Source organism: Trichomycterus rosablanca, chromosome 2 (assembly GCF_030014385.1).
Source record: "Trichomycterus rosablanca isolate fTriRos1 chromosome 2, fTriRos1.hap1, whole genome shotgun sequence".
Lineage (NCBI taxonomy): Eukaryota > Metazoa > Chordata > Actinopteri > Siluriformes > Trichomycteridae > Trichomycterus > Trichomycterus rosablanca.
This window is the reverse complement of record NC_085989.1, coordinates 36,278,666-36,302,941: the sequence shown is the minus strand read 5'-3', so window position 1 is coordinate 36,302,941 and position 24,276 is coordinate 36,278,666. Positions and strand designations below refer to the sequence as shown.

Below are 24,276 nucleotides of genomic sequence, written 5' to 3'. Positions count from 1 at the left end.
AAACTTCAGGGACCATAACATACAGCGTTACCATGTTACAAGACTGAACGACATCTCAGTATTAAGCACTCTGATTGGCTTAGTTACAACATGCCTACAAGTACGGTGGCTCATAAACAAACCAGATATCATTTAACCAAATGATCTACCAATTTGATACGGCACCTAAAAAATAAAAACTCAGCCGAATACAGCGAGTTTATTATTATATGATGAGAAGAGGAACCGGCTGTCCGATGCTGATGCTGATTTTCCTCAAAAAGAACCTTCACTTTATTTTAAGTGTTCTAGTTTTACTACTACAATGCTGCACTAAGTTTGTTTACTTTTATTTTGTAAAAATAAAAGAACATTAAGCAATAGCTTGGATGCAGGCAATTTTTTTCCTTCAGCACTGCAGAGCTATTCAGTTGTTAAACATGTACATTGGATTAATTTGAATAACTGTAATGTACTTGAAGTGTGCACTGTGTGAACACTATTATCTAGTTCTTATCTAGACAATATCTAGAAAATATCAATGATATCAATATCAAAAAAATATCAATATCAATGATCGGGATCGGGAATAAAAAAAACGTGATCGGGACATCCCTAGTCTACACATGGGTGATAAGAAACAAAACCAGAATATTTTTGTGAAATGGATTTGCATTATTTGTAGGAGTCACTGTAAATCCCCTTTTTTGGATGATCTGCACACGTACACTTTACTACCCAAATTTATGACCTGTGTAAAAAAGGTCTTACACTGTTTGTTAAACCAAGTCAAATTACATTCAACTACTAACATTATTCAACCCACTTCAAATATGTTTTGACGTTTGATGTTCTTGTACTAGTTTGCCAAGTCAATTTCCTGAGCATGTTGTTCATTTCATGTCAGTCCTTGGTGGAGCACGGTCCCCTGAGCTTGGTTTAAACATTCAGGCCCAACCGCCTATCGTGCGATACACAGTCATTGCGGTCCCCAGGCACAGTGTTTATCTTCCAATGTTATTAGGACAGATTAGACACATTTTATCTACCATGGAGCATAAACACATGGGTCATTGAGATGGACCTTAGCAGTGCAGAGGATGAGCTGCAGTTGAACTAATGTACAGAACTGAAGAACTGAACCACAACCCAGAAATTAGACCCATATGCTGTTATGTTGGAAATAAAAACAATCAACTCTGATGAACTTACAAGCTATTTGAGCACTGCATAAAACACAGATGATACTGAAAGTACAGTGTACAACGATCAGCCATAACATTAAAACCACCCCCTTGTTTCTACACTCACTGTCCATTTTATCAGCTCCACTTACCATATAGAAGCACTTTGTAGTTCTACAGTTACTGACTGTAGTCTATCTGTTTCTCTACATACTTTTTAGCCTGCTTTCACCCTGTTCTTCAATGGTCAGGACCCCCACAGGACCACCACAGAGTAGGTATTATTTAGGTGGTGGATCATTCTCAGCACTGCAGCTACAATGACATGGTGGTGGTGTGTTAGTGTGTGTTGTGCTGGTATGAATGGATCAGACACAGCAGCGCTGATGAAGTTTTTAAACCAAAAATATATCCAGCCAACAGCACCCCATGGGCAGCGTCCTGTGACCACTGATGAAGATCTAGAAGATGACCAACTCAAACAGCAGCAATAGATGAGCGATCGTCTCTGACTTTACATCTACAAGGTGGACCAACTAGGTAGGAGTGTCTAATAGAGTGGACAGTGAGTGGACATGGTATTTAAAAACTCCAGCAGCGCTGCTGTGTCTGATCCACTCATACCAGCACAACACACACTAACACACCACCACCATGTCAGTGTCACTGCAGTGCTGAGAATGATCCACCACCTAAATAATACCTACTCTGTGGTGGTCCTGACCATTGAAGAACAGGGTGAAAGCAGGCTAAAAGGGTATGTAGAGAAACAGATGGACTACAGTCAGTAATTGTAGAACTACAAGTGCTTCTATATGGTAAGTGGAGCTGATAAAATCGACAGTGAGTGTAGAAACAAGGAGGTGGTTTTAATGTTATGGCTGATCAGTGTATACACGTGTGCCAGCTTTGGAAGCTGGGGTCAGAGTGCAGGGTCAGTCATAGTATGACGCCCCTGGAGCAGACAGAGTTAAAGGCCCTGCTTATGCCTGGTTCACACTACACGATTTTTGCCCTGATTTTCGCTCGGCGACTGGTCGGCGCTTGATTTTCCGGCTCGGGAGCAACTCAGCGTTTGATCGGCGATCAAAACTCGGCTCTCGGTCGCTAAGTGTGAACTATCCAACAACTCGACCCGACCGGCTTGCCGACCGCTCGGCGACTGGATTGAGTTTTCTAGCACGTCAGATATCTGATCTCAGATGTGCGACTGGGAATGAGTGACATGTCGAACAGCCAATGAGAACGCAGTATACGGGGTGAGGGGAAACGCAGGAGAGGATATAGTTTATATCAGGATACACCGGCACACACACGTTTTACAGTATTTCTGATTTGATCGTCCTCTACAAAACATAATACCCACGCTGCATTGCAAAATTATTAATTTACCTCAAACTTACTATAGAACAATCTATACTGTTTGTGTTGCCAAATCCACTCAGATTCATTTATTTTACCTCCTTGATTTTACGCTGCACATCTGCACAAAAACACTTTGATCACTCGCTACTTGCCGACGTGCATTTTTGGACGTGGTATCATTAAACCCCTCGTCACTTCTCACGTGTGTTTTTGTAAAGAAAAAAGAGGGAGACCAGAGAAGCACCCCCTATCACCGATCAGTCGTGTAGTGTGAAATATACATCGACTGAAAGACTCCCAAGTGCAAGAGATTCAGTCGTGTAGTGTGAACTGTACAGCGACCTGACGACTTGGAAAGTCATGTAGTGTGAACTTGGCATTAAGGACCCAACAGTGGTTGCATGGCAGAGCCTGGATTTGAACCAACAATCTTCTGACTGAAAGCCCAGGCTACCACTGTCCCTTATTTTATTAATCGCAATAGTAATAAAAAGTTGCACTTAACATTAAACACATGATAAGTGGAAAACATGTCCCTACTGTAATTATGCCAAGGTTCCTCTTTGTTTTTAATACAGCTCAGTAAATCTGGTACCTCTAAAAGCAGCTCCAGAGAGAGTCCCATTTTTTCTTACACTCATATGCACCATGTAACGTGCAGGCTGTTATTATCAGCCCAGTTTCACTGTAGTTCACCACACCCAACAGTTCCAAAAGTCCCAAAAAACAACACAGTTCAACATTTCCAGAACTCATTACACGTTTCAAAAGATTTCTTCTCAAATTTACCCTGAAACCGACAAATCTTGCATCAGATCTCAGCTGAAAGCACACTAGTCTAACATCACCCACACATGGACTGCTTTAAAGCTGTTGTCCTACCTTCAGGCAGAAGGAGAAAGCAGACGGGCCATTCTGAACTGACACGAAGACAGACTCCCATAGCCCTCTGTAAACATGTGAAAAGACAACGAAGAAAAATCCCCCTGTACACGCCAGCGCTTGCTGGCCGCTCACAAGTCTCACTTAGTTTCCATGTAGCTTTTCAAAAGTGGCTGTAATCCACATATGTGCCTTTCCTCTGATACAGATCCACATCCTGCACTTGCTGTCGCAGCAGGTTGCCAGAGTGAGTCATAAAAAAGACTAAACCGAGTGCAATGGCTTATGCTTGGCTCATCTTTGTCTCACCCGTGTCTGGGGTAAATCTCATGTCTGAACTCGACCTCACCTGAACAATGGGTGGGTGGGAACTGACCCAGCAAACAGTACTACAATTCTTTTGCCACACACAGACCACTGTGTCAACACGTTCTACCCTCGGGCAGGAATAACTTTAACAATATGGGAGAGACAGAGCAACACGCCTTAAACACAAACAAGTTTTTATTAGGGATGCATCAATACCATTTTTTCCCAACCGAGTACGAGTACAAGTACATGTATTTTTGTACTTGCCGATACCGATACCGATACCTATTTAGAAAACCGTTTTAAAAAAAAAAAAAAAAACACACATGAGAAGTGACGAGAAGTTTAATGATACCACGTCCAAAAATGCACGTCAACAAGTAGCGAGTGATCAAAGTGTTTGTGCGCTGATGTGATGAAATCAAGTAGGAAAAATAAATGAATCTGAGTGGATTTGGCAACACGAATAGCATGGATTGTTCTGTAGTGAGTTGGAGGTTAATAAATATTTTTGCAATGTTGGTGTTTTGTTGTTATGCTTTGTAGAGAACGATCAGGTCAGAAATACTGTAAAACGTGTGTGTGTGTGTGTGTGCCGGTGTATTCTGATATAAACTATATTATCCCCCTGTCCCACCTGTTTACACTCCTCTCCTGCGTTTCCCCTCACACCGTATCCTGCGTTCTCATTGGCTGTTCGACATGTCACTCACTGCCAGTCGCACATCTCAGATCAGATATCTGACGTGCTAGAAAACTCGATCCGGTCGGCGAGCCGGTCGGATCGAGTTGTTGGATAGTTCACACATAGCGATCGAGAGCCGAGTTTTGATCGCCAAGTGAGCGCCGAGTTGCTCCCGAGCCGGCAAATCTAGCGCCGACCAGTCGCCGAGCGAAAATCAGGGCAAAAGTCGTGTAGTGTGAACCGGGCATAACGCAGCAACGTGCACTAGGCACACGGTATCGGATGTTTAGTATCGGAGCCTCGTTTGCGAGTACGAGTACAAGTTAATGAGAGCGGTATCGGGCAAATACTCGATACCAGTATCGGTACTCATGCATCTCTAGTTTTTATCATGCATATTAATGGCAGTTTAAGTTAGTTTAGCAAAAGCTCTTATTATTTTATTACCTAGGTTCTAGTACAGAGAACAGCCTTGATGCCTCTCTCTGATTGGAGGATCAAGACAAACCAGACTTCTGGTTTAAAGTCTGTCTTTGTGCAGACGCCATCAACCAGCCAGCAGAAAACATAACTGTAGCAGTTATGATCAAGGCCTTACCTAATTCACGGAAGTAAAACTCAGGCCACGGGCTGTGAAATGAGCCTTTTCCAGTGTAATGTGCAATTTGCTGTGGCATTCAAATGTAGTGTTTTTCATTCGTGTAGCATTCAAGTGGCTCATGTTTACTGGTTAATTTGCAATATGAGGTGGTCCTAACAATCCTACGGCAATCAAAATGTCCAAAAAACTTCTTGGATAACTTAGTTTGGAAAACTCCCAACCAATTCTGGAAAACTCCCAACATTTACATTTACATTTTCGGCATTTAGGAGACGCCTTTATCCAAAGCGACCTACAGTACAGTTACAGTATACAGTCTGAGCAATTGAGGGTTAAGGGCCTTGCTCAAGGGCCCAATAGCAGAAACCTGGCAGTGGTGAGGCTTAAACCAGCGACCTTTTGATTACTAGTCCAGTACCTTAACCACTAGGCTAGCGCTGGCCTCCATCATTTGTTATCGTTAAAACAATTTATTTAATACACTTGTTAGCAATATGTATGGCTGAAAACTTAGCCAGGCTGAGTAATTAGAAGGGGTGTACACATACCATTGGTCAAACAGTGTACATATCTGCATTCTCACTTTGGATCACACCTCCTCTGGAGGTTAGATTTTCGAAAAAAGAAATGCTATAAACTATAAGAAATTGATGAACCTTCTACATCATTTTCAAACAGAAAGTCTATGGTGCCCAGGTGGCGCAGCGGGATATTCCGCTTGCCCACCAGCACCGAGATTCTGAACTCCCCGGTTCGAAACTTGGTGTTGCCACCGGTCGGCTGTGTGCCATCTAGCGGGCATAATTGACAGTGCCTGCAGCAGATACTATCTGGCCACTGTATATGAAGGGTGGGGGCCGGACTACATGTGGGTGGGTGGGTCTTCATACGTTGTGTAAGGACCCTGATTGGCGGAAGAGATGCCTGTGCAGAATGCATGGGCGAGAAGAGGAGGGCTGTGCACGTGTTAGAAGAGGTGTGTACAGTGACGTGCTCTCCTCGGATGCAATCTGGCATCTCTCAGCAGCGGAAGACAAAATTGAGTGTGCTAAATTGGGAAGAAAATGGGGAGAAAATACATTATTAAAAAAATAAAAAAAATAAATAAAAAATAAAAAATAAAAAAAAAATAAAAAGAAAGAAAGTCTATGGCTTATATTGCCCAAATATTTAAACATCACTACATCAACAATGAATCAATAAAATGAATCCCACCCCCTGAACCCTGTAAAGATCATTTGCAGCAACTGTATTTCTAAATCCATTGAAACATTGCTATAAGAAGCAAGATAAACAATCATAAAACCATACAAAAGAGTTATTAATATCTTAAACAGACTCATGAGACAGGAAGTTGAATGATAAGTCGTGTCAGAATGTGGTAAGACCTGGAACAGGACAGCATGATGGTGCTTTGATGGGTGGACTGTGTAGCCATGGACTGTACAACACCATACTTCCTGGAGTGAGATTCTTCCAGCCACATCAAAGAGGGCACCATCTAGCTAACCTCTCCAAGATGGACCAAACAACAGGAAACACCTCATGCTGGAGTTCTGACAGAAAAGCTACTGAAGTGTCAGGAGCAGGAATTTCCTTTTATCCAAACTCTACTACTGCTAATCATCCTTACATTATTTAGAAAGTTGAAAAAAATCTTGCCTTCAAGTCTCCCCAGAGTCCAAGGGTGTTTCACATGAGCAAACTTGGGTCAGTTTGAAACAACGTTATTTGTTAGCAGTTTATTACAAAACAAATAACTTATACTATTAAAAAAATATAAGACAACAGACAACCGTTAGATTGTTGGATACTAGAGTAATCTCCAGCAGGTTGCCAGTGTGAGTCATAAAAAAGACTAAAGAGAGCACAGTGGATTATGCTTGGCCCCATCTTTGCCTCACCCATGACTGGGGTACTCTGCTTTAGCTCAGCAAATAGTTCCAGATTGCAGTAGACCTGCTGCACCCCTGACCAGTATAAAGCTACATTTACATTACATAGATGGCATTTATCCAAAGCAACTTACAATTGTTTTTAATGCATTTTCTCCCGAATTTTAGTACGTCCAATTTTTACCCAATTGCGTTATGCTTCCTCTCTACTGGTGCTGACCCCCGCCCCGATTGAGGAGAGTGAGACTGTCACACAAACCAGACTTGTGCATGTGTGCAGTAACTGACTTCATCTTTTCACTTCATTTGCCGCTCAGCTTTGTGCACGGAGAACCACACCCTGATCAGCATTCTTCCTCGACTCTGTGCAGATGCCATCAACCAGCAAGCAGAGGTCGTAATTCACTCAGTTAAGAGAAGTCCCTATTTGGCTTATCCTACCCTATGAACGACAGCCAATCGTTGTTCATGCAGCCGCTCAGCCCCAGAGATTCAATACGATGTATTTGAAATCCCAGCTCTGGTGTGCTAGCGTGTTTCACCTCTGCGCCACCTGAGCGGCGCAACTTACAATTGTGACCAACTACAGTTCGAGCGATTGAGGGTTAAGGACCCAACATTGGCAACTGAAAACCTTGTAATTACTCATCCAGAACCTTAACCTGTTAATAAAAATGAATGAATGAATAAATAAAAAGTAATAAAATTCTAAGGTTCTAGTTATTTAATCCAGCTGGGGTGGTTTCACTCCATCTCAATTTGTAAAATGTTTCTGTACAATAGACTCTTTTTGAATTTAAACCTCACATTGTACTTGCAAATGTATTTAAATGCTGTGGAAGGCCTCAGCAGTGGGTCTGGACCATGCTGCCAAAACCACATTAACAAGTAAAAAAAAAAGCTGGCAAAGAAAGTGATACTGCAGCAGTGCAGAGAAGCACACAGGGAACTGCAAGACAGGGTTTTGAAAAGAGCCCTCGTCATTATGTAGAGCGCTATGATTAGCATAGCTTTTGTACCCAGTGTGGGTGTTTTACAAAAAGGCTAGTGGTGTATGGATGTATGGAACAAGGTGTGAAGAGCACAGCTATACAGACCATGGGTGCGTTTATGCAATACCTCTGTCATTACATTTATAACAGGACTGGATTGAAAAGAGGCTACTGTGTAAGACAACAACGCAATGACAAAAACTTAGAAGCTACTGAAACATGCGACAACAAATCACTCTGGTCCGTAAACCTGACTTGGCACAGTTTTTAATGCTGTATACCCTACACCCTCCTTATTTCTATCCGGGCTTGGGACCGGCACTTAGAGTGCACCGACAAGTGCACCTCACAATGGCTAGATTGTTCACTGTGTGCTCTATTTCAGTGGTGTCCCAAAGCTTTTGTCCATCTGTAATTGTATTTTTACTCTGTGTTCTTCAGATGCTTTGTTTTCTTAGTCTTAATTCTTCTTGATTTCCAAAGTCAGCTCATTTGCATCAATCAATCAAGAACAAACAGTTCCACTATTTACACACATACTATTCTTTTGTTTCTGCAGAACATGCTTGCAGAGAAGATTAAATTAGTGAGAATGAGTTCGGTGCACAAAGGTGCTTGGTGGTATGGCTGAATCATCTGAGGAGATTGATGGGTGCTGAACAGCATACGTCAGCGGCAGCTGCTGAAGCGAAGCGAGCCTGCAGACAATGACACAGCGGGTGAACGTGACGGCTCTCAAACTAACACACCCATAAGCTTTAAGCATGCGCCATGTCTTGATATGATTCGGAATGCTTTTCAGGTACTGATCTACGGCTGTTAACTATTAAAAAGCATTTAAACCAGTGCTACACATGTATGATAGGGAGGGTTCGAATAAGGCTGGTATGCTTTTGACTCTACACCAGGCTCATTCAACAGGCGACCCACTGGCAAAATGAGGTCTTTTAGTTACTGTTTACAAAACTTCTTCATAAAATGCTATATGGCGGTAAAATACGCTAGCACACCAGAGCTGGGATTTCGAACACATCGTATCGAATCTCAGCTCTGCCATCCGGCTATATGAACAACGTTTGGCTGTTGTTCATACAGGGTAGAGACCGGATAGGGACCTTATAACTGATGCAATTACGACCTCTGCTGGCTGATTGATGGCGTCTGCACAGAGTAGAGGAATAATGCTGATCAGGGTGTGGCTCTTAATTGGACGTGCTAAAAATCAGGAGAAAAATGCATTTAAAAAATAAATAAATAAAAGGCCGCTGAGGTGGCGCAGCGGTAAAAACACGCTAGCGCAGCCTTTCTCAACCGGGGTGCTGCCGTGGCACCCTGGGGTGCCATCTGGCCTCGTCAGGGGTGCCGTCAAAACTATTCTGATAATGATGGGTCGTTCGCGAAAGATCCGATTCTATTGAACGGCTCTTTAAAATGAACAAAAGGAACCGAGTCGTGCCTCTGGGAACTGCTATATATATATTTATTTCTGCGCGGTTCTGTAATCCACCCATTCCGCTTCCATCACTAGAGGGAATCAGTCATAATAAGAGCTGTTTATTGTCGAAATTCAACCCGAAAACGGAGAGCGAGTGACACACGCATGCGCACACACACACACAGAGAGAGAGAGAGACAGAGAGAGAGAGAGAGAGAGAGAGAGAGAGAGAGAGAGACACACACACACAAACTGATCATTATTACTACCTCATTACTGTAAATATTATTTTTATTGTTATTATTTTGCACTGTTTTTATTAATATTTTATTCTATTTTATGTTTTTTTGCACATGTAACTGTTTTGTATATATTTGTTCTTTCTTATTGTTATTTTTATTATGTCTCTCTAACTTGCTTTGGCAATACGAATGTCTTTATTTGTCATGCCAATAAAGCTTCTTTTGAGTTTGAGTTGAGAGAGCTGTAACCGAGCTACAGAGAGAACATGCAGAAAAGAAGCAGTGCTCTTAGTATAATGACAAATAATTGAGAAATAAACTATAAACTTGTTTAATTGTGTTAAATCTGATTCGTTCATGGCACGAACTGAGCTTTTTGAGCCCAACTTACATAAGAACAAGTACAGGGAGCGACTGAGGGCTCTGGACCAGGAGCTCCGAGTCTGCCTCTCATCCATCCCTGCCAGAATAGGGTGGTTGTGTGCATCATCCCAGGCTCAGGTTTTCCCATTAAAAGTAAGTCACGTTTATCCCTCCCTCCCTAAATGACACCTTATGGTGTGTATGCGTGTGTGTTAGCAGTCCGAGGGCTGCAGAGTGTAAGTTTTTTAATACATTTTAGACTGGGGTGACTTAAGATTTTGCATACTTTTAAAGGGTGCCGTGACTGAAAAAAGGTTGAGAAACATTGCACTAGCTCACCAGAGCTGGGATTTAAAACACATCGTATCGAATCTCAGCTCTGCCATCCGACTGGGCTGAGCGGCCACATGAACAACGATTGGCCTGTTGATCGTATAGTGGTGGGGTATTAAGTCAGATAGGGACTCCTCGTAACTGACGCACTACGACCTCTGCTGGCTGATGGCGCCTGCACAGAGGAGGGGAAAGAGTGCGGATCAGGGTGTGTCTCTCTGTACACAAGGCTGATTTGCATATTTGCTTCGTTCTCCTCGAATCAGAGCGAGGGTCGGCATTAGTGGAGAGGAAGCGTGACGCAATCGGGCAATTGGACACGCTACAAAGTCAGGAGAAAAAGGGGAGAAAATGCATAAACAAAAATATAAAATAAATAAAATAAAATAAATAATAAAATAAATAAAATGCTATACGTTACGTAAAACCTTTAAAGTATAAACAAAATGGAAAGCAGCTTTACATAGGTGTACAGAACGCAAGAAAAATGCAATATCATTCATTTGCTCAACATATCAGTTAACTTTTTGGCTGTTAAGTAAACAGGAATATTATCTACCCTACTAAAACAAAGCTGATTATTTAATTACTGCAGTGACTAGTGGTTCGACAGACAATTGCTTATTTATTTAGAGCCAAATTTTAGCCATGAAATATATTTATATTATATCTGTTGTATAAATTTTTAAGCAGATGACATTATCATGTTTCTGTAGCAGCAAAATTCAATGAAGCTTTATAGTGCATTTACAATATAAAAAATAAAGTTAAATAAGCAGATTACTAATGCCTGTTAGAAGCTAAAATCATGTGTTTGTGTCAGGTGGTCTAATGTGCTGTCCCATTAATGCTGAGATATAGACTCTCTAGCTCTCTCAACTGTGCTTCAGACGTGGCCAGGCAGCCAATATACAAAACTGGCAGTGTCTGAGAAAAGGAGGTCGACAGGGTTTCCTTACTGCTGCTGCAAATGTGACCTTTGATGGCTGGTCAAGGCACCTGCATTAGGAAGAGGGGGAAAACACAGAATAGCATTGTGTGTGTCTACGTTTGTGATACAGCTCTCTGTGAGACTCCACCTCTGTCAGGTGAAAAGAAGTGTGTGGTGACTGCATGTGTTTGAGGGGGTGTGTGATAGTCTGTGCCTCTCCCTGGTCAGGTGAGGTCAGTGGATGCTGCAGGTGGTGGAAGAATTACAAGAATTGGAAATGACTAAATTGGGAGGAAAAGGGACTATGACTGTCTATATTAATACAAAAACAACATTGAAAATAATTTTGACTTAACAGACAGAACTAACAAAAAGCCCAACTTCTAACCTGATCAAAAAATTACTATTAATATTACTTCCATTTTTATTGTACATGACCTAGTGTACTATTCCTTTCGAATGCTACAACAAGTGCACATCCCATTGGCTAGATGTTTGGCAATCCACCCCCTCAGACATAGCCAATCATGTCTGTGTCACTGCCTGACCAACCGAGAACACTGTTCAGATTCAAACCCCAGATCTAAGCGGCAGTGGGCTAGCTTAGTTTAGGTATATTAAGATGGTCATTTCATTAATATCCCAAACTATCTGTAAATATTAATTTAAGAAACTAGACCTCACACCCCCATCTCATAATGTTTTAAAAGTAACCTCCCAACTTCATCACCACATTGACTCTCAGGTTTATTTAAGACATCTGGAAAACACATCAGACTTTAAATGCTAGTTGTACAGTTTTTAAAATAGTAATGTTATTTCCTCATAAACCTTCCACCTTGTAATGTTTTGAAAGTTTTTTCTAAGACTTGCACAGTAGGGTGTTTGATCTCTGTAAGGCTGCTAAATGCAATAAAAATAAACTGTCTTGGTACTAAAGTACATTTGAACTAGGGCTGCACGATATTGGAAAAAACTGACATTGCGATATTTTTTTTCCTGCGATTATATTGCGATATTAAAAAAATGCAGGAATTTTCACCACATTATTAATAATATTAATAATGCATGTATCTTACTCTAAATAAGGGGCTCATCTGTGAAAAAGGGTGGTGCCTACAAGGGATACAAAAGATTATGACAAGCTACATCTTTGTACTCGGTTGAAACTGAGCATTAAACTAAGAAAGCTTCAATATCACATGAGGGAATTAACAGGATTGACAAAATTGGTCATTTAAAATTTTATTTCACAATCAAAAACTCTTCAAGTAGTAAACATTATTTAAAAAAAACTATACAAACAAAAGAGCAGCTATACACCTGTTCCAAATCCGAGATTTCTTAGTTACTTAGATGCCTTAGTTACTAAGCACAATGCTGAGGCAGAACGAGTGAGACTCGAAAGCGTCCTTAGTGATGAAGTCAATCCCAGAATACACTGCGGCATCTCTTCTCTCAAACGTAAATAAATAGTTATTAATTTTTATCGAGTGTTTTTCTTTGCAAGTTTGGGCTTGTCAGCAAATGTAACAGTTTTCTGTACACGAATCGAGATGTTATGTTGACATGTTAGCGCCGTCCCACCTCATTCCATTGGTTTTAATGGCAAGATGCTAAATGCTAAACACGAAACCCGATGGAATCGGGCACGTTCCAATAACCTGCCTTCTAAGTCATTGACTTATTAGGATCCTCTCTACTGTGGCAGCTGCCTATGTAGGTAGTACATCAAGGCAGCTCATTAGGTTTTTGAACACACTGGTAGATGTGTCATGGAAAATGAGAACGGTGTGAATTTTCGTTTTGTGTCAAGCAGCAAAAAAGTTTTAGCATGACGTATTTGATATAATTTGCATTAAGTAACATCGCACGTCCTGCGATGTGACTATCGCGCATGCACACATCGCGATGTCGATGCTGAAACGAAATATCGTGCAGCCCTAATTTGAACATTATTTTAGTGTCTTTACACAGAGAAAAAATTATTTACATTTGTTGCATTCAGCAGACGCCGTTATCTAAAGCAACTTACAGTTATGACTAAATACAATTCAGGCAATCAGGGGTTAAGGGCCTTGCACTGAGGCCCAACAGCGGCAAGTTGGCACAGTGGAGCTTGAACCTACAACCTTCTGATTACCAGTCCAATACCCTAACCGCTTAGCTGCAAATGCCAGAATAAAGCAGACACCTGATAATACTCAGAAACTGTGTAACGACATAAAATATTATGATAGTGCATAATTAGAACGCTCTGAACTAATCCTCCCCAAATTATCAACAATACTGACCATACTGGCCATTCAACTGAAGGGAAAAAAAACCAAACACTAACACAGTTCAATAATTAGAGCCACTTATCTGTATTTATAAACCAAATTGGCAAATAATGCAACCAAAGACGAATGCTGTATGTTGAAGAGTAAAAGAGTAAGAGCAGAAAATTGGCAAGGCAGAAACAGGAAAGGATTCAGGTATAAGCAGAAAAAGTACCTCCAGCCAGGCACATAGGGAAGGGAATGCAGTGGGTTGTGGTCCTCCTGGCGGCCGGCCGGCGGCCGCTTCTCTCACGCACCCGCATGGATGCCCTGTATTTCCCACGTTTGCCTGCTCCACCTACACAGAGTACTTGCACAAACTCCAACCAAAACCCAAAATCCAGCAATAGAGGAAAGACTTAGTCCAGACAGAGTTGAAAACAGTGCTGGCTGGTACTGATGATTGAATCCAATTTGCGAATCGTTTATTCTGGTTTGATCTGCCACCAGATAGTAATGACAACCTTGTTTCCCGTGTCTTGAGTCGACCACCTGACCTTTTAGCCACAATGAGCTTTCAGTGGTCTAAAAGATGGATTAGCTGGATTAAAGAAAATCAGCATAGTCAGAGAAAACAAGTGTGACAGCCAGAGAGTTTGTTCCTCAGGGTTTTTCTGCAGACAGACTGTGAGAACTGGTAGAGAGATGGAGAGGTGCACTCTCCACTGCTTTACTGTGGCAACTGCTGAAGCAAAGGAGAGAAATAAGAGGAGGAGCGGAGAGACTTCACCCGGGTCTTATTAATATGCAAATCACCCTCTCAATCCCCATTCATTACCACTCATGACTGTTTACCAATGCAAACCAGGCTGCAAATCAAGCTTGACCCTGCACATAGCCCAACATCTGCCTCTCTGACCAGTATATGTAAGCCACCCTTGCTATGGCATCATGCCAAGTGAACACATGGCGGAAGTACAGATGGGTGTTCAGAAATGCTGTGAAGAAAACAAGTACTTAAATACTTTTATAGGCTTTCTTGGCTGCAGATCCTGGTCACGTTAATTTACCACCACTAGACTGTGGCATGAGCATCAAACCTAATGCAAGAATACTCTGTCCAGTTTAAATTAAACAACAACTCAAAATCCTGCTTTACATTAATTAGAAATGAATTTCAAGAAAGGCTAATACTTAAAATGGGACGTGAAACACTAGATGTAATCTCTAGAAATCCCACTCTAGAAATCCTTTTAAGAGGTTTAGGAGTCAGTGAAACTAGATTAAAAATAATACGCTTCTTGAATTACATTTTTCAGACCAGTGTAGCGACATCTTGTCCCAGCGTTACATGTAATGTCAGCATGTTGGCTGTCTTACATTTACATTTTCGGCATTTAGCAGATGCTCTTATCCAGAGCGACTTACAAAAGTGCTTCCATAGTGAACATTACCTTACTCTAGTTTAAGTAGACAACAGTCAAAGAATACAAATCTGCTGGAAACCTTGTTGGAATTTTTTTATTTTTTGCAAAAAATGAATAAGAGCGTTAGCAAGTACATGTCAGCTTAAGTGCTTAGTAAAGAGGTGGGTTTGTAAACGTCTTTTGAAGACAGTGAGAGACTCAGATGTTCGGACAGACAAGGGAAATTCGCTCCACCAACTGGGTACAAGTACAGAGAAGAGTCTTGATGTTTGTCTTCCTCGACTTCTGGGTGGAGGATCAAGTGAGATCAGTTGCTCGACAATGTAGGTCTTGAAAAGCCTATTTGATAACAGCGAAGGTTTTTCCCCATACCTGTATCACTTCACTGACCATCCATTTCTAGGTAATATAAATTGAGCTTTTATTTTACAATAAAGCTAGTTTTTCTTTAGTACTTTTGTCAGAATGGGAAGCCTGATGCACACTCATCAAAATAAAGTCAACATTTGCACAATGCCCTCTTTAAATAAAAATAAATGAATAAATGAAATAGCGGTCCTATCACTGAGCTATGTCTGGGTTTGAGTGTTGGGAGGCATGGTCAAAGCACTGCAATAAATTGGCAACCTGTCCAGGGTATTCAAGATTTGGGGCTTAGTGTTTCCACGCAAAGGTGAACACGCAACTAAAACTAAATTAAAAAAAAAAATACACCGATGAGGCATAACATTATGACCACCTTCCTAATATTATGTTGGTCCCCCTTTTGCTTCCAAAACAGCCCTTCAACCGTGATGCACTGTGTATTCCGACACCTTTCTATCAGAACCAGTATTAACTTCTTCAGCAATTTGAGCTACAGTAGCTCGTCTGATGGATCAGACCACATGGTGCAGCCTTCGCTCCCCACGTGCATCAATGAGCCTCGGCCGCCCATGACCCTGTCGCCGGTTTACCACTGTTCCCTGCTTGGAGCACTTTTGATAGATACTGACCACTGCAGATGGGGAACACCCCACAAGAGCTGCAGGTTTGGAGATGCTCTGACCCAGTCGTCTAGCCATCACAATTTGGCCCTTGGCAAACTGGCTCAAATCCTTACGCTTGTCCATTTTTCCTGCTTCTAACACATCAACTTTGAGGATAAAATGTTCACTTGCTCCCTTATATATCCCAGCCACTAACGTGCCGTGATGAAGAGATAATCAGTGTTATTCACTTCACCTGTCAGTGCTCATAATGTAATTGAATTATTAGTGACATCATCCCACAAGCCATGCCAAAGCAGCACTCTCTTAAATTGCTTGGTTTATTCATTAACAACTTACTGTACTTTTGCATCTCTTGAAGTTTCCGGTCTAAATGACTGTGAAACGTCTTTGTGCTAATGCTTAGAGTTGCTAAGACGAATCTAACATGACTTAACTTGGCTATACTTTACACTACATAGTGTGGAGAAGCGATTACTGTTGTAGTGAACAGAAGTACAAAATAGAAGTGGATTTGGGATTTGGTAGACTGACCAAGACAATCCATCAACAATTTAAACAAACAGTAGACCAACTAATTGATGATAAAATATTTTGCCAACTATTTGGACAATCAAATATAATCAATTTTGTCAATTAGTTTTTGCAAACCTAGTGTACAGTGATCAAAAATGTTTTAGAAAAATTAGATTAAATATATCTAAAATACTTATTGTACCTCATAGCTGTAGTGGTAAATACATGCTGTGTATGTAGTATGTAGTATGTGCATGTTTTCAGTCCCCCTAGGCCTAGCATTAGCGGTGCAGAGAAGTGGAAAGTGGTACAAAGCTGATCTCAGAGCTTAACAACGGGAGATCTCAGAGTGTTTGATGTCCACACATATAGGGGCCACAAGCAGTCATTTTGACCCCAAATTCCTGGAAGTTGGAGATAGCAACGAGCTAACAAACCATTCAATAAGACTAATATGATTATTTGAACAGGAAGGCGGAAATACCAAACCAGGCTGCATTTTATTTACCTAAAAGCCATTTTATTAACACATTGAGTACTCAAACTGACAGTTTTTATTTATTTTTTATAGGGATTTTAAATTCAGAATTGAACGTATTTACTGATATTTTATATGTAAAAGATGCATCAAGCTATTTCACAATACCAACATTAATACAAAACAAACTCAGAAAGAAGCTGTCCATTGAAGTACTACTAGCTAACATGATTATAAAGCAGCCAGGACAGCAAGTGGTGGACGAGGAGGAGGAAGAGGATGGGCTTGCCCCACAACAGCTATTCAAATTAACAGTGGGGTACGGATTTCCCACACAAAGGAGGAGAGGTTGTTCAGTCCTTCCACATACAAAAAACCCTTTACATCTGGCCCACTGTCCTCCTCACATATACAAAAGCCTTTCCACTACCCAAGCCCACACGCCACACGCAGCAGATTGCCGGTACTGGAGCATGCTTGATTTAGTGAAGCATGAAGGCAACAAATAAACGTGTAAATCAGTGGGTATTATAGGCACAGCTGAGGCTGTTCCTTTAAAGCAGGTGGAGAAAGGGGCTGCTAGTGCCCCCTATTTAAGCTGTGTATAAATAGAATTAAAAACAAAAAAGAGAAGGCAGTGCATGGTTTGTGGTTGATAACAGGAAACAAGTGATTTTCAAACATGTTCCTGTCAGAAAATAGTAGGGCTGACAGTTGGCAGATGTCCAAGCCGCTTGCTTTAGCACCTTTGACCCAGTCCTCCACCTCTTTATCCTCTTTCTCTGTCAGCTGCCAGTCTAATGGTAAGAACGGCTACTTCTTAAGTCTGCATGTATATGCATTTAAAAGCTTGGGAGGGTGGAAGAGCAACGCTTGAATGCTGAGTGCATTTGTCACATGGTTTCAGCACTTATGAGTCCCTAATCTTTGACCCATATTAAAACCCTAGTGAGTTATAGAAATGATGGTGCCATAAAGCCAGACACTAGCCAGTACATTAATATTAAGAAAATTTGCAATTACATGCATATTTAAAATGCATATAGCACTATTCAACATCAAAAATCAGTTAACATGTAATAAAGATCCGATACTGCCGTATTAAAAATACATTTTTATTCTACTGAAACCTGTTTTTTAGAAAGTGGAGGGAAGAAAACGGCTGAATCAGGTTTTAATAGTACAGTGAGAGTGACACAGCAGAAGGATTTTCCTTTAGATAATGTTTGGAAAGCAACTATCAAAGGGTGAATTATAGTTTAATTGATACACTATATTGCCAAAAGTATTCATCAATCATCCAAATCATTGAATTCAGGTGTTCCAATCACCTCCATAGCCACAGGTGTATAAAACCAAGCACCTAGGCATGCAGACTGCTTCTACAAACATTTGTGAAAGAATGGGTCGCTCTCAGGAGCTCGGTGAATTCCAGCGTGGTACCGTGAAGCGTGAAGTCCAGTCGTGAAATTTCCTCACTACTAAATATTCCACAGTCAACTGTCAGTGGTTTTATAACAAACTGGAAGTGGTTGGAAACGACAGCAACTCAGCCATGAAGTGGTAGACCACGTAAAATGACAAAGCGGGGTCAGCGGCTGCTGAGGCACATAGTGAGCAGAGGTCACCAACTTTCTGCAGAGTCAATCGCTACAGACCTCCAAACTTCATGTGGCCTTCAGATCAGCTCAAGAACAGAGTGTAGAGAGCTTCATGGAATGGGTTTCCATGGCCGAGCAGCTGCATCCAAGCCTTACATCACCAAGCGCAATGCAAAGCGTCGGATTATGGTGTGGGGTTGCTCTTCAGGAGTTGGGCTCGGCCCCTTAGTTCCAGTGAAAGGAACTCTTAATGCTTCAGCATACCGAGAGATTTTGGACGATTTCATGGTCCCAACCTTGTGGGAACAGTTTGGGGATGTCCTCTTCCTGTTCCAACATGACTGCGCACCAGTGCACAAAACAAGGTCCATGAAGACATGGATGAGCGAGTTTGGTGTGGAAGAACTTGACCGGCCTGCACCTCAACCCGATAGAACAACTTTGGCATGAATTAGAGCGGAGACTGCGAGCCAGGACTTCTCGTCCAACATCAGTGTCTGAACTCACGAATGCGCTTCTGGAAGAATGGTCAAAAATTCCCATAAACACACTCCTAAACCTTGTGGAAAGCCTTCCCAGAAGAGTTGAAGCTGTTATAGCTGCAAAAGGTGGGCCGATATCATATTAAACCCTATGGATTAAGAATGGGACGTCACTCAGGTTCATATGCGTGTGAAGGCAGACGAGCGAATACTTTTGGTAATATACTGTATCTATTAATTTATTAGGATTTTAGCGTCATGTTTTACACACTTTGATTACATTCATGAAAGGAACGGTAGTTACTGGTTCCACACAATTCATCAGTTCACAAGTTCAATATCAAACACAGTCATGGACAATTTAGTATCTCCAACCATGTCTTTGGACTGTGGCGGGAAACCGGCGCTCCCAGAGGAAACCCACACAGACACAACAAGAACATGCAAACTCCACACAGAAAGGACTGTGCTACTCACTAAGCCACCGTGCTGCCCAATTATAGTTTAATTAGTCTGATTTAATAGGACCTGTACATATTTAATATGGTAAAAAAAAATTGACTTTCAGCCATCAAGTGCAAGCAAGGCCTTCTCAACCAACATCTTGGCACAAATTCCTGAACACTTTAAAATCTAGTTTAGAAAAAACCTTTTCAGAAAAGTGGAGGCTGTTATAGCTGCAAAACTGGGTGGGAACACATATCCATGGTTACAGTCAAGTGCCCATATACTTTTGGTCAATAAGTATATATTAGCCATGATACGTTTCTAGAAGCGTAGCTTTTAAAACATTTTTTTGTTTAAATAAGCATTTTCTTTGGCATGTGCATGCGTCCTCTCCAATTACATTTTTTAAACAAGATTATGTACCAGTGTTAGTGCTCAAAATTTATGGGCCAGTGACCCCATTGTAAGATCACTATCACCACCCCAAGGGTTTGTGATTGCAGCAAATTACATTTACATGTACATTTTCAGCATTTAGCAGACGCTTTTATCCAAAGCGACTTACACAGTGAGCAGAACACAATGAGCAATTGAGGGTTAAGGGTCTTGCTCAGGGACCCAACAGTGGCAACTATTTTTTGTGGTGGCGGGGCTTGAACCGGCAACCTTCTGTTTACTAGTTCAGTACCTTAACCACTGAGCTATCACTGGCCACTGGCACTGAAATTACTTCAAGGATGTGCAAATTCAACTAAACTAAATGTCCTTTTTTTAAACAATGAGAACATTCACACTTGTACATACTGTTGAAAGTGCCTCCTGTATAATAATATGGTAATCTTGATCACGTTTTAAATATTAACTTAAGGTCTAAAAAGCATTATGATTACACAACTAAGAGCAGTTAGCTCAACACCCTTCTTCATGGCCTTAATATTTGAATGTTAAGATCCATATAGCACTATAGGTTTACTCTTAATCCTCAGCTCCACAAATCTGAATCAGTTTATCTGGACACAAGTTTGTTGTAGAGACACGTTTCAACACTCATCCAAGTGACTTCTTCAGTCTTGACGTAAGATTTGTGTACCTGGATTATTAAGCATGCTTCAAGAGACTTAATCCTCAGCCTTCGGACCACAACCCAAACCCTCCCCCAGGTCTGAAATAACAATATTTTAGGACCACTGTTGAAATTTCAGTTGAAAGTCAGAATATTTTGAGAATAAAGGCATAATACTTCATAAACACAGTTTCCTGCACAGCCGTTTCAGCGTTCATATACTGATAAACTGATGCTGCTGTGTATGTCTTTATTTGTAAAATCAGTATGTAAAGAGAACTAGTTGCTGTCCTCCTGTTGCGAACCCATTGGACATAATATTTCCACTTTATTCCTGAAGTGAAAAATAAAAATGTACAGTGGCCCTAAAACACTGTCGTAGTTTCTTACTGCAAAAGTTAAGAAACAAAAAAGATGACAGTGTAGCCTTAGAAATGCAACCAGCACAGAGAGGGTCATCACCTAAACATAACAGCTTATTTTCTAAGGAAAATGCAAATTCTTCTTACAAATAATCGCTTTATAACGCAAGCTCAGTGTACAGTACACAGTACCCATCGTTTCGTTATGTTATACTCTTAAACAAGCAGAACAAACAGTTAAAGCAATTGATAATTCTATTACACTTATATCCCCACAGCATCATTAGCATTAACAAATTCCACCCATTTAAAGGGATTTGAAAATAAATAAATAAATAAATAAATAAATAAATAAATAAATAAATAAATAAATGTGCCAACTGAGAATATAAAGCTAGACCAATGTTCTTTCTACAGACAGCAGAGGGCAACAAAGGGGCCTCTTTAATCTAGCCCGTCATAGTCCAACACAATTTAAATAAGCAGGTATAAAGGATTTACTTGCTTTAAATTGTTTAGTCAAAATATAATAAGCTAAAATTAAATTCTAGCTGTTGTATTATTATTTTGTTAAAATACATATTTTTAGATAGATTTAGGCCTTCAGGGCCCTCACAGTCCACCTCAGTCATTCAGCATTTTCTAAGCATGAATCCAGCATTAAAAACTACATACTAATCAGTGCTTTGCTCTTGCAAAAATGTCAGCATACAAGCACTGATCAAGGCGGTTGCTGCACCAGGCATACTAATTATGAGCTTCAAGGAGATCAAAATGCTGTCCATATCAAAAATCGACATGCTGATCTTGGTTCTGTTCTCCAAACTGACAAAAGGCCCTGCTCCTCTTACAATCTCAGAAAATACATACTGTTCTAGCATCAGTTTAGCAAACTATTCAAGCCCTGTCATCAATAAACATCAGCATGTGACTGCTGATCTTAAATCAATTGTTCAGAGATCTATTACCACTTTTGTAGGACCGATACTCCATGCATGCTGATCACTGATAAGAACATCAACATGAGAATGCTGATCTAAGGTCTGTGCTACTTCATCCATACTAATCAAGTACCTGTTCTTTACAGAATCTTGACCTGTGAATGCTAATCTACTATAAGCTCTGCATACCAAGATCACACTTTTTATATTATAATAAAACACTCAACGTAAGTGCTGGTGCTCAGGTGGTACAACAGTGTAATATGCTAGCCCAACACCACTGAAACCCGGGTCCAAATGGACAGGTCTGACCAAGGGAAGGTCAGATCAGGAATCACCGTTATGCCACTGAAACTGTGATGCTGTCTTGTTTAGGGGCCAGAACAAGTGGTGGAGCTACTTAATGATATTGTAATTTTTCCATCTTAAGATATTTTGTCTATGGCCTGATGGGCTTTTAAAACAAATATTACTATTATTAATCATATTTTATTTGATTTAATTTAATGTGATATTTTTTTTCCTGCATTTACTAATTGTGCATTTATGTAAGGATACCACAATTATATTATATAATTATATATGGCACAGTAAGATATTACATCGCTGAGCAGTGGAAAGTAATAATGACATAGAAATGGTGGTAGTGGTGGACTGGTGCCCTGTCGATGGTTTTCCTGCCCTGTGCCTATGTTTCCCGTTAAGACCAGACCTCCCACACCCCTGACCAGGATAAGATATACTTTATTTGTCATATATACATATACAGATGTACAGTACAATGAAATTCTTTCTTCGCATATCCCAGCTTGTTTGGAAGCTGGGGTCAGAGCGCAGGGTCAGCCATCGTACGGCGCTCCTGGAGCAGAGAGGGTTAAGGGACTTGCTCAAGGACCCAACAGTGGCTGCACAGCAGAGCCTGGATTTGAACCGCCAATCTTCTGGTTGATAGCCCAAAGCTCCACCTACTAGGCTACCACTGTCCCTAAAGTGGTTGGTGGAAATGAAATGAGGGTTTTATTGATAAAGGGTAGGTTAAACCTTTTTACAGATTAAAAGAAGCAATCTGAAAGCTTAGAATTCAGCTTCTTTTATTGACTGTGGTAGATTAGTGGTTGAGGTACTAGACTAGTAAACGAACAATCTCTGGTTCAAACACCTCTACTGCTAGGCTGTGAATACAAGTTTGTGCTTCAAGAAGAAAAACCGGTACATCTCTTGTGTTATGAAAAATATACAGTATAAAACTGGCATTCTGACACCAAACAGAATTTAGCCTCCAAGAAAACCAACAAATCGTCTAAAACTTAAAAGGCAGACTGCAATCACAGCAGGGTATGTTACAATTGGCCCTTTGAGGGCCACCATAATGCAGATGTGGCCCTCGATGAAAATGAGTTTGACACCCCTGATGTAGATGGTCAATTGTAAGACTTTTTGGTTGTACTAGCAGGTGGGGTCTAAAAGCACATGTAGTCTATTGAGTTGAATTACAATACAGAGGAAAGTGCAGTAAAGACAACTGGGCCACAAATACATTATATGATGACACCATTATATATAATATATAAATCATAAGCAAGTTATTATCATTTGTACATGATGCAAGTGTTTTCATTAGATGATCAGTTTCTCCTCAACCTACGTTCTTAAGAACAAGACACATTAGTCAAACAGGAAAGTAAAAATAGGCAGGAAGAGGGATAATAAACTTGACAATCCTGAGTAATTAGAACCATGAGCTCTGTCTGAACAGTGCTGACACTTCATTAGACTCCCCAGTCACACCTGGGGGTAGAAAAGACTGCAGAAACAGAGAGCTCATGCCTAACAAAATGTCAATGTAAATCATAACATCATGAGTAAACACACATAAAGCCAATACTCGCAGAGGAAGCTGACGTTAACATATCTAAGCTATTTAAGGCGTAGGTTTGTTTCATTTAATCAATAGTCTAAGCATCTGTTTAACACATGTTCCTGCAACCACTCACAACAAATCAATTCAGCACTGAGAAAAGATCTAGCTACAGATCTGCATACTTCAGTTCCATTCAAAGTCTTTTAAACAATGACACCATTTATTATAAATCATGAAGAGTTGAATGTTTAACTTGTAATTAGCTACACCTTAGCTTAACTGCATATCCCAGTGTGAAACTAGAGCTTTCAGCAGTGCTTTAATTTGGTATTTTGTACCTTCTATGTTCTCATTTCTTTATCATACAGCACATGTGAAGCAGTTCTTCTCTGGTAGCCTATGTTTCATTAAAACCGGCAAAGACAGCAACCCAAAAAGGACTTTAAAAGCCTGAAGCATCCATGATTTATCAGAAAATAAAAGCCTGTCCTGCATGCATTTATTTTTATTTCCCTGTTGCAGGATACCTATGCTGTTAGTTTACACTAACACTGCACTCCACTTTTCTCTGCTATGACAACCCGTTCCATTCATGAAGGACTCGTCTATTAGCTGATTAGCTGCATCAGGTGTGTTAAATGGAAAATTATTT

The 24,276-nt window shown here is 40.7% G+C and overlaps 1 protein-coding gene across 3 annotated transcripts in view; it reads right to left on the bottom strand.

Annotated features, from left to right (window-relative positions):
* The window catches only part of ptk2aa (protein tyrosine kinase 2aa), a 160,485-nt gene that overhangs the window by 78,950 nt on the left and 57,259 nt on the right, over positions 1-24,276 (bottom strand). Inside the window, exon 1 of one of the 3 annotated variants that reach the window (XM_063014959.1) lies at positions 13,693-13,737. The exons of 1 other annotated variant lie outside the window; for it this stretch is intronic. In XM_063014959.1, the coding sequence (XP_062871029.1) occupies positions 13,693-13,708 (16 nt within the window). In that variant the 5' untranslated portion in view covers positions 13,709-13,737. Of the gene's footprint in view, positions 1-3,410; positions 3,435-13,692; positions 13,738-24,276 lie in introns of those variants that run through there. One more of the 3 variants, XM_063014951.1, reaches the window with a different exon arrangement.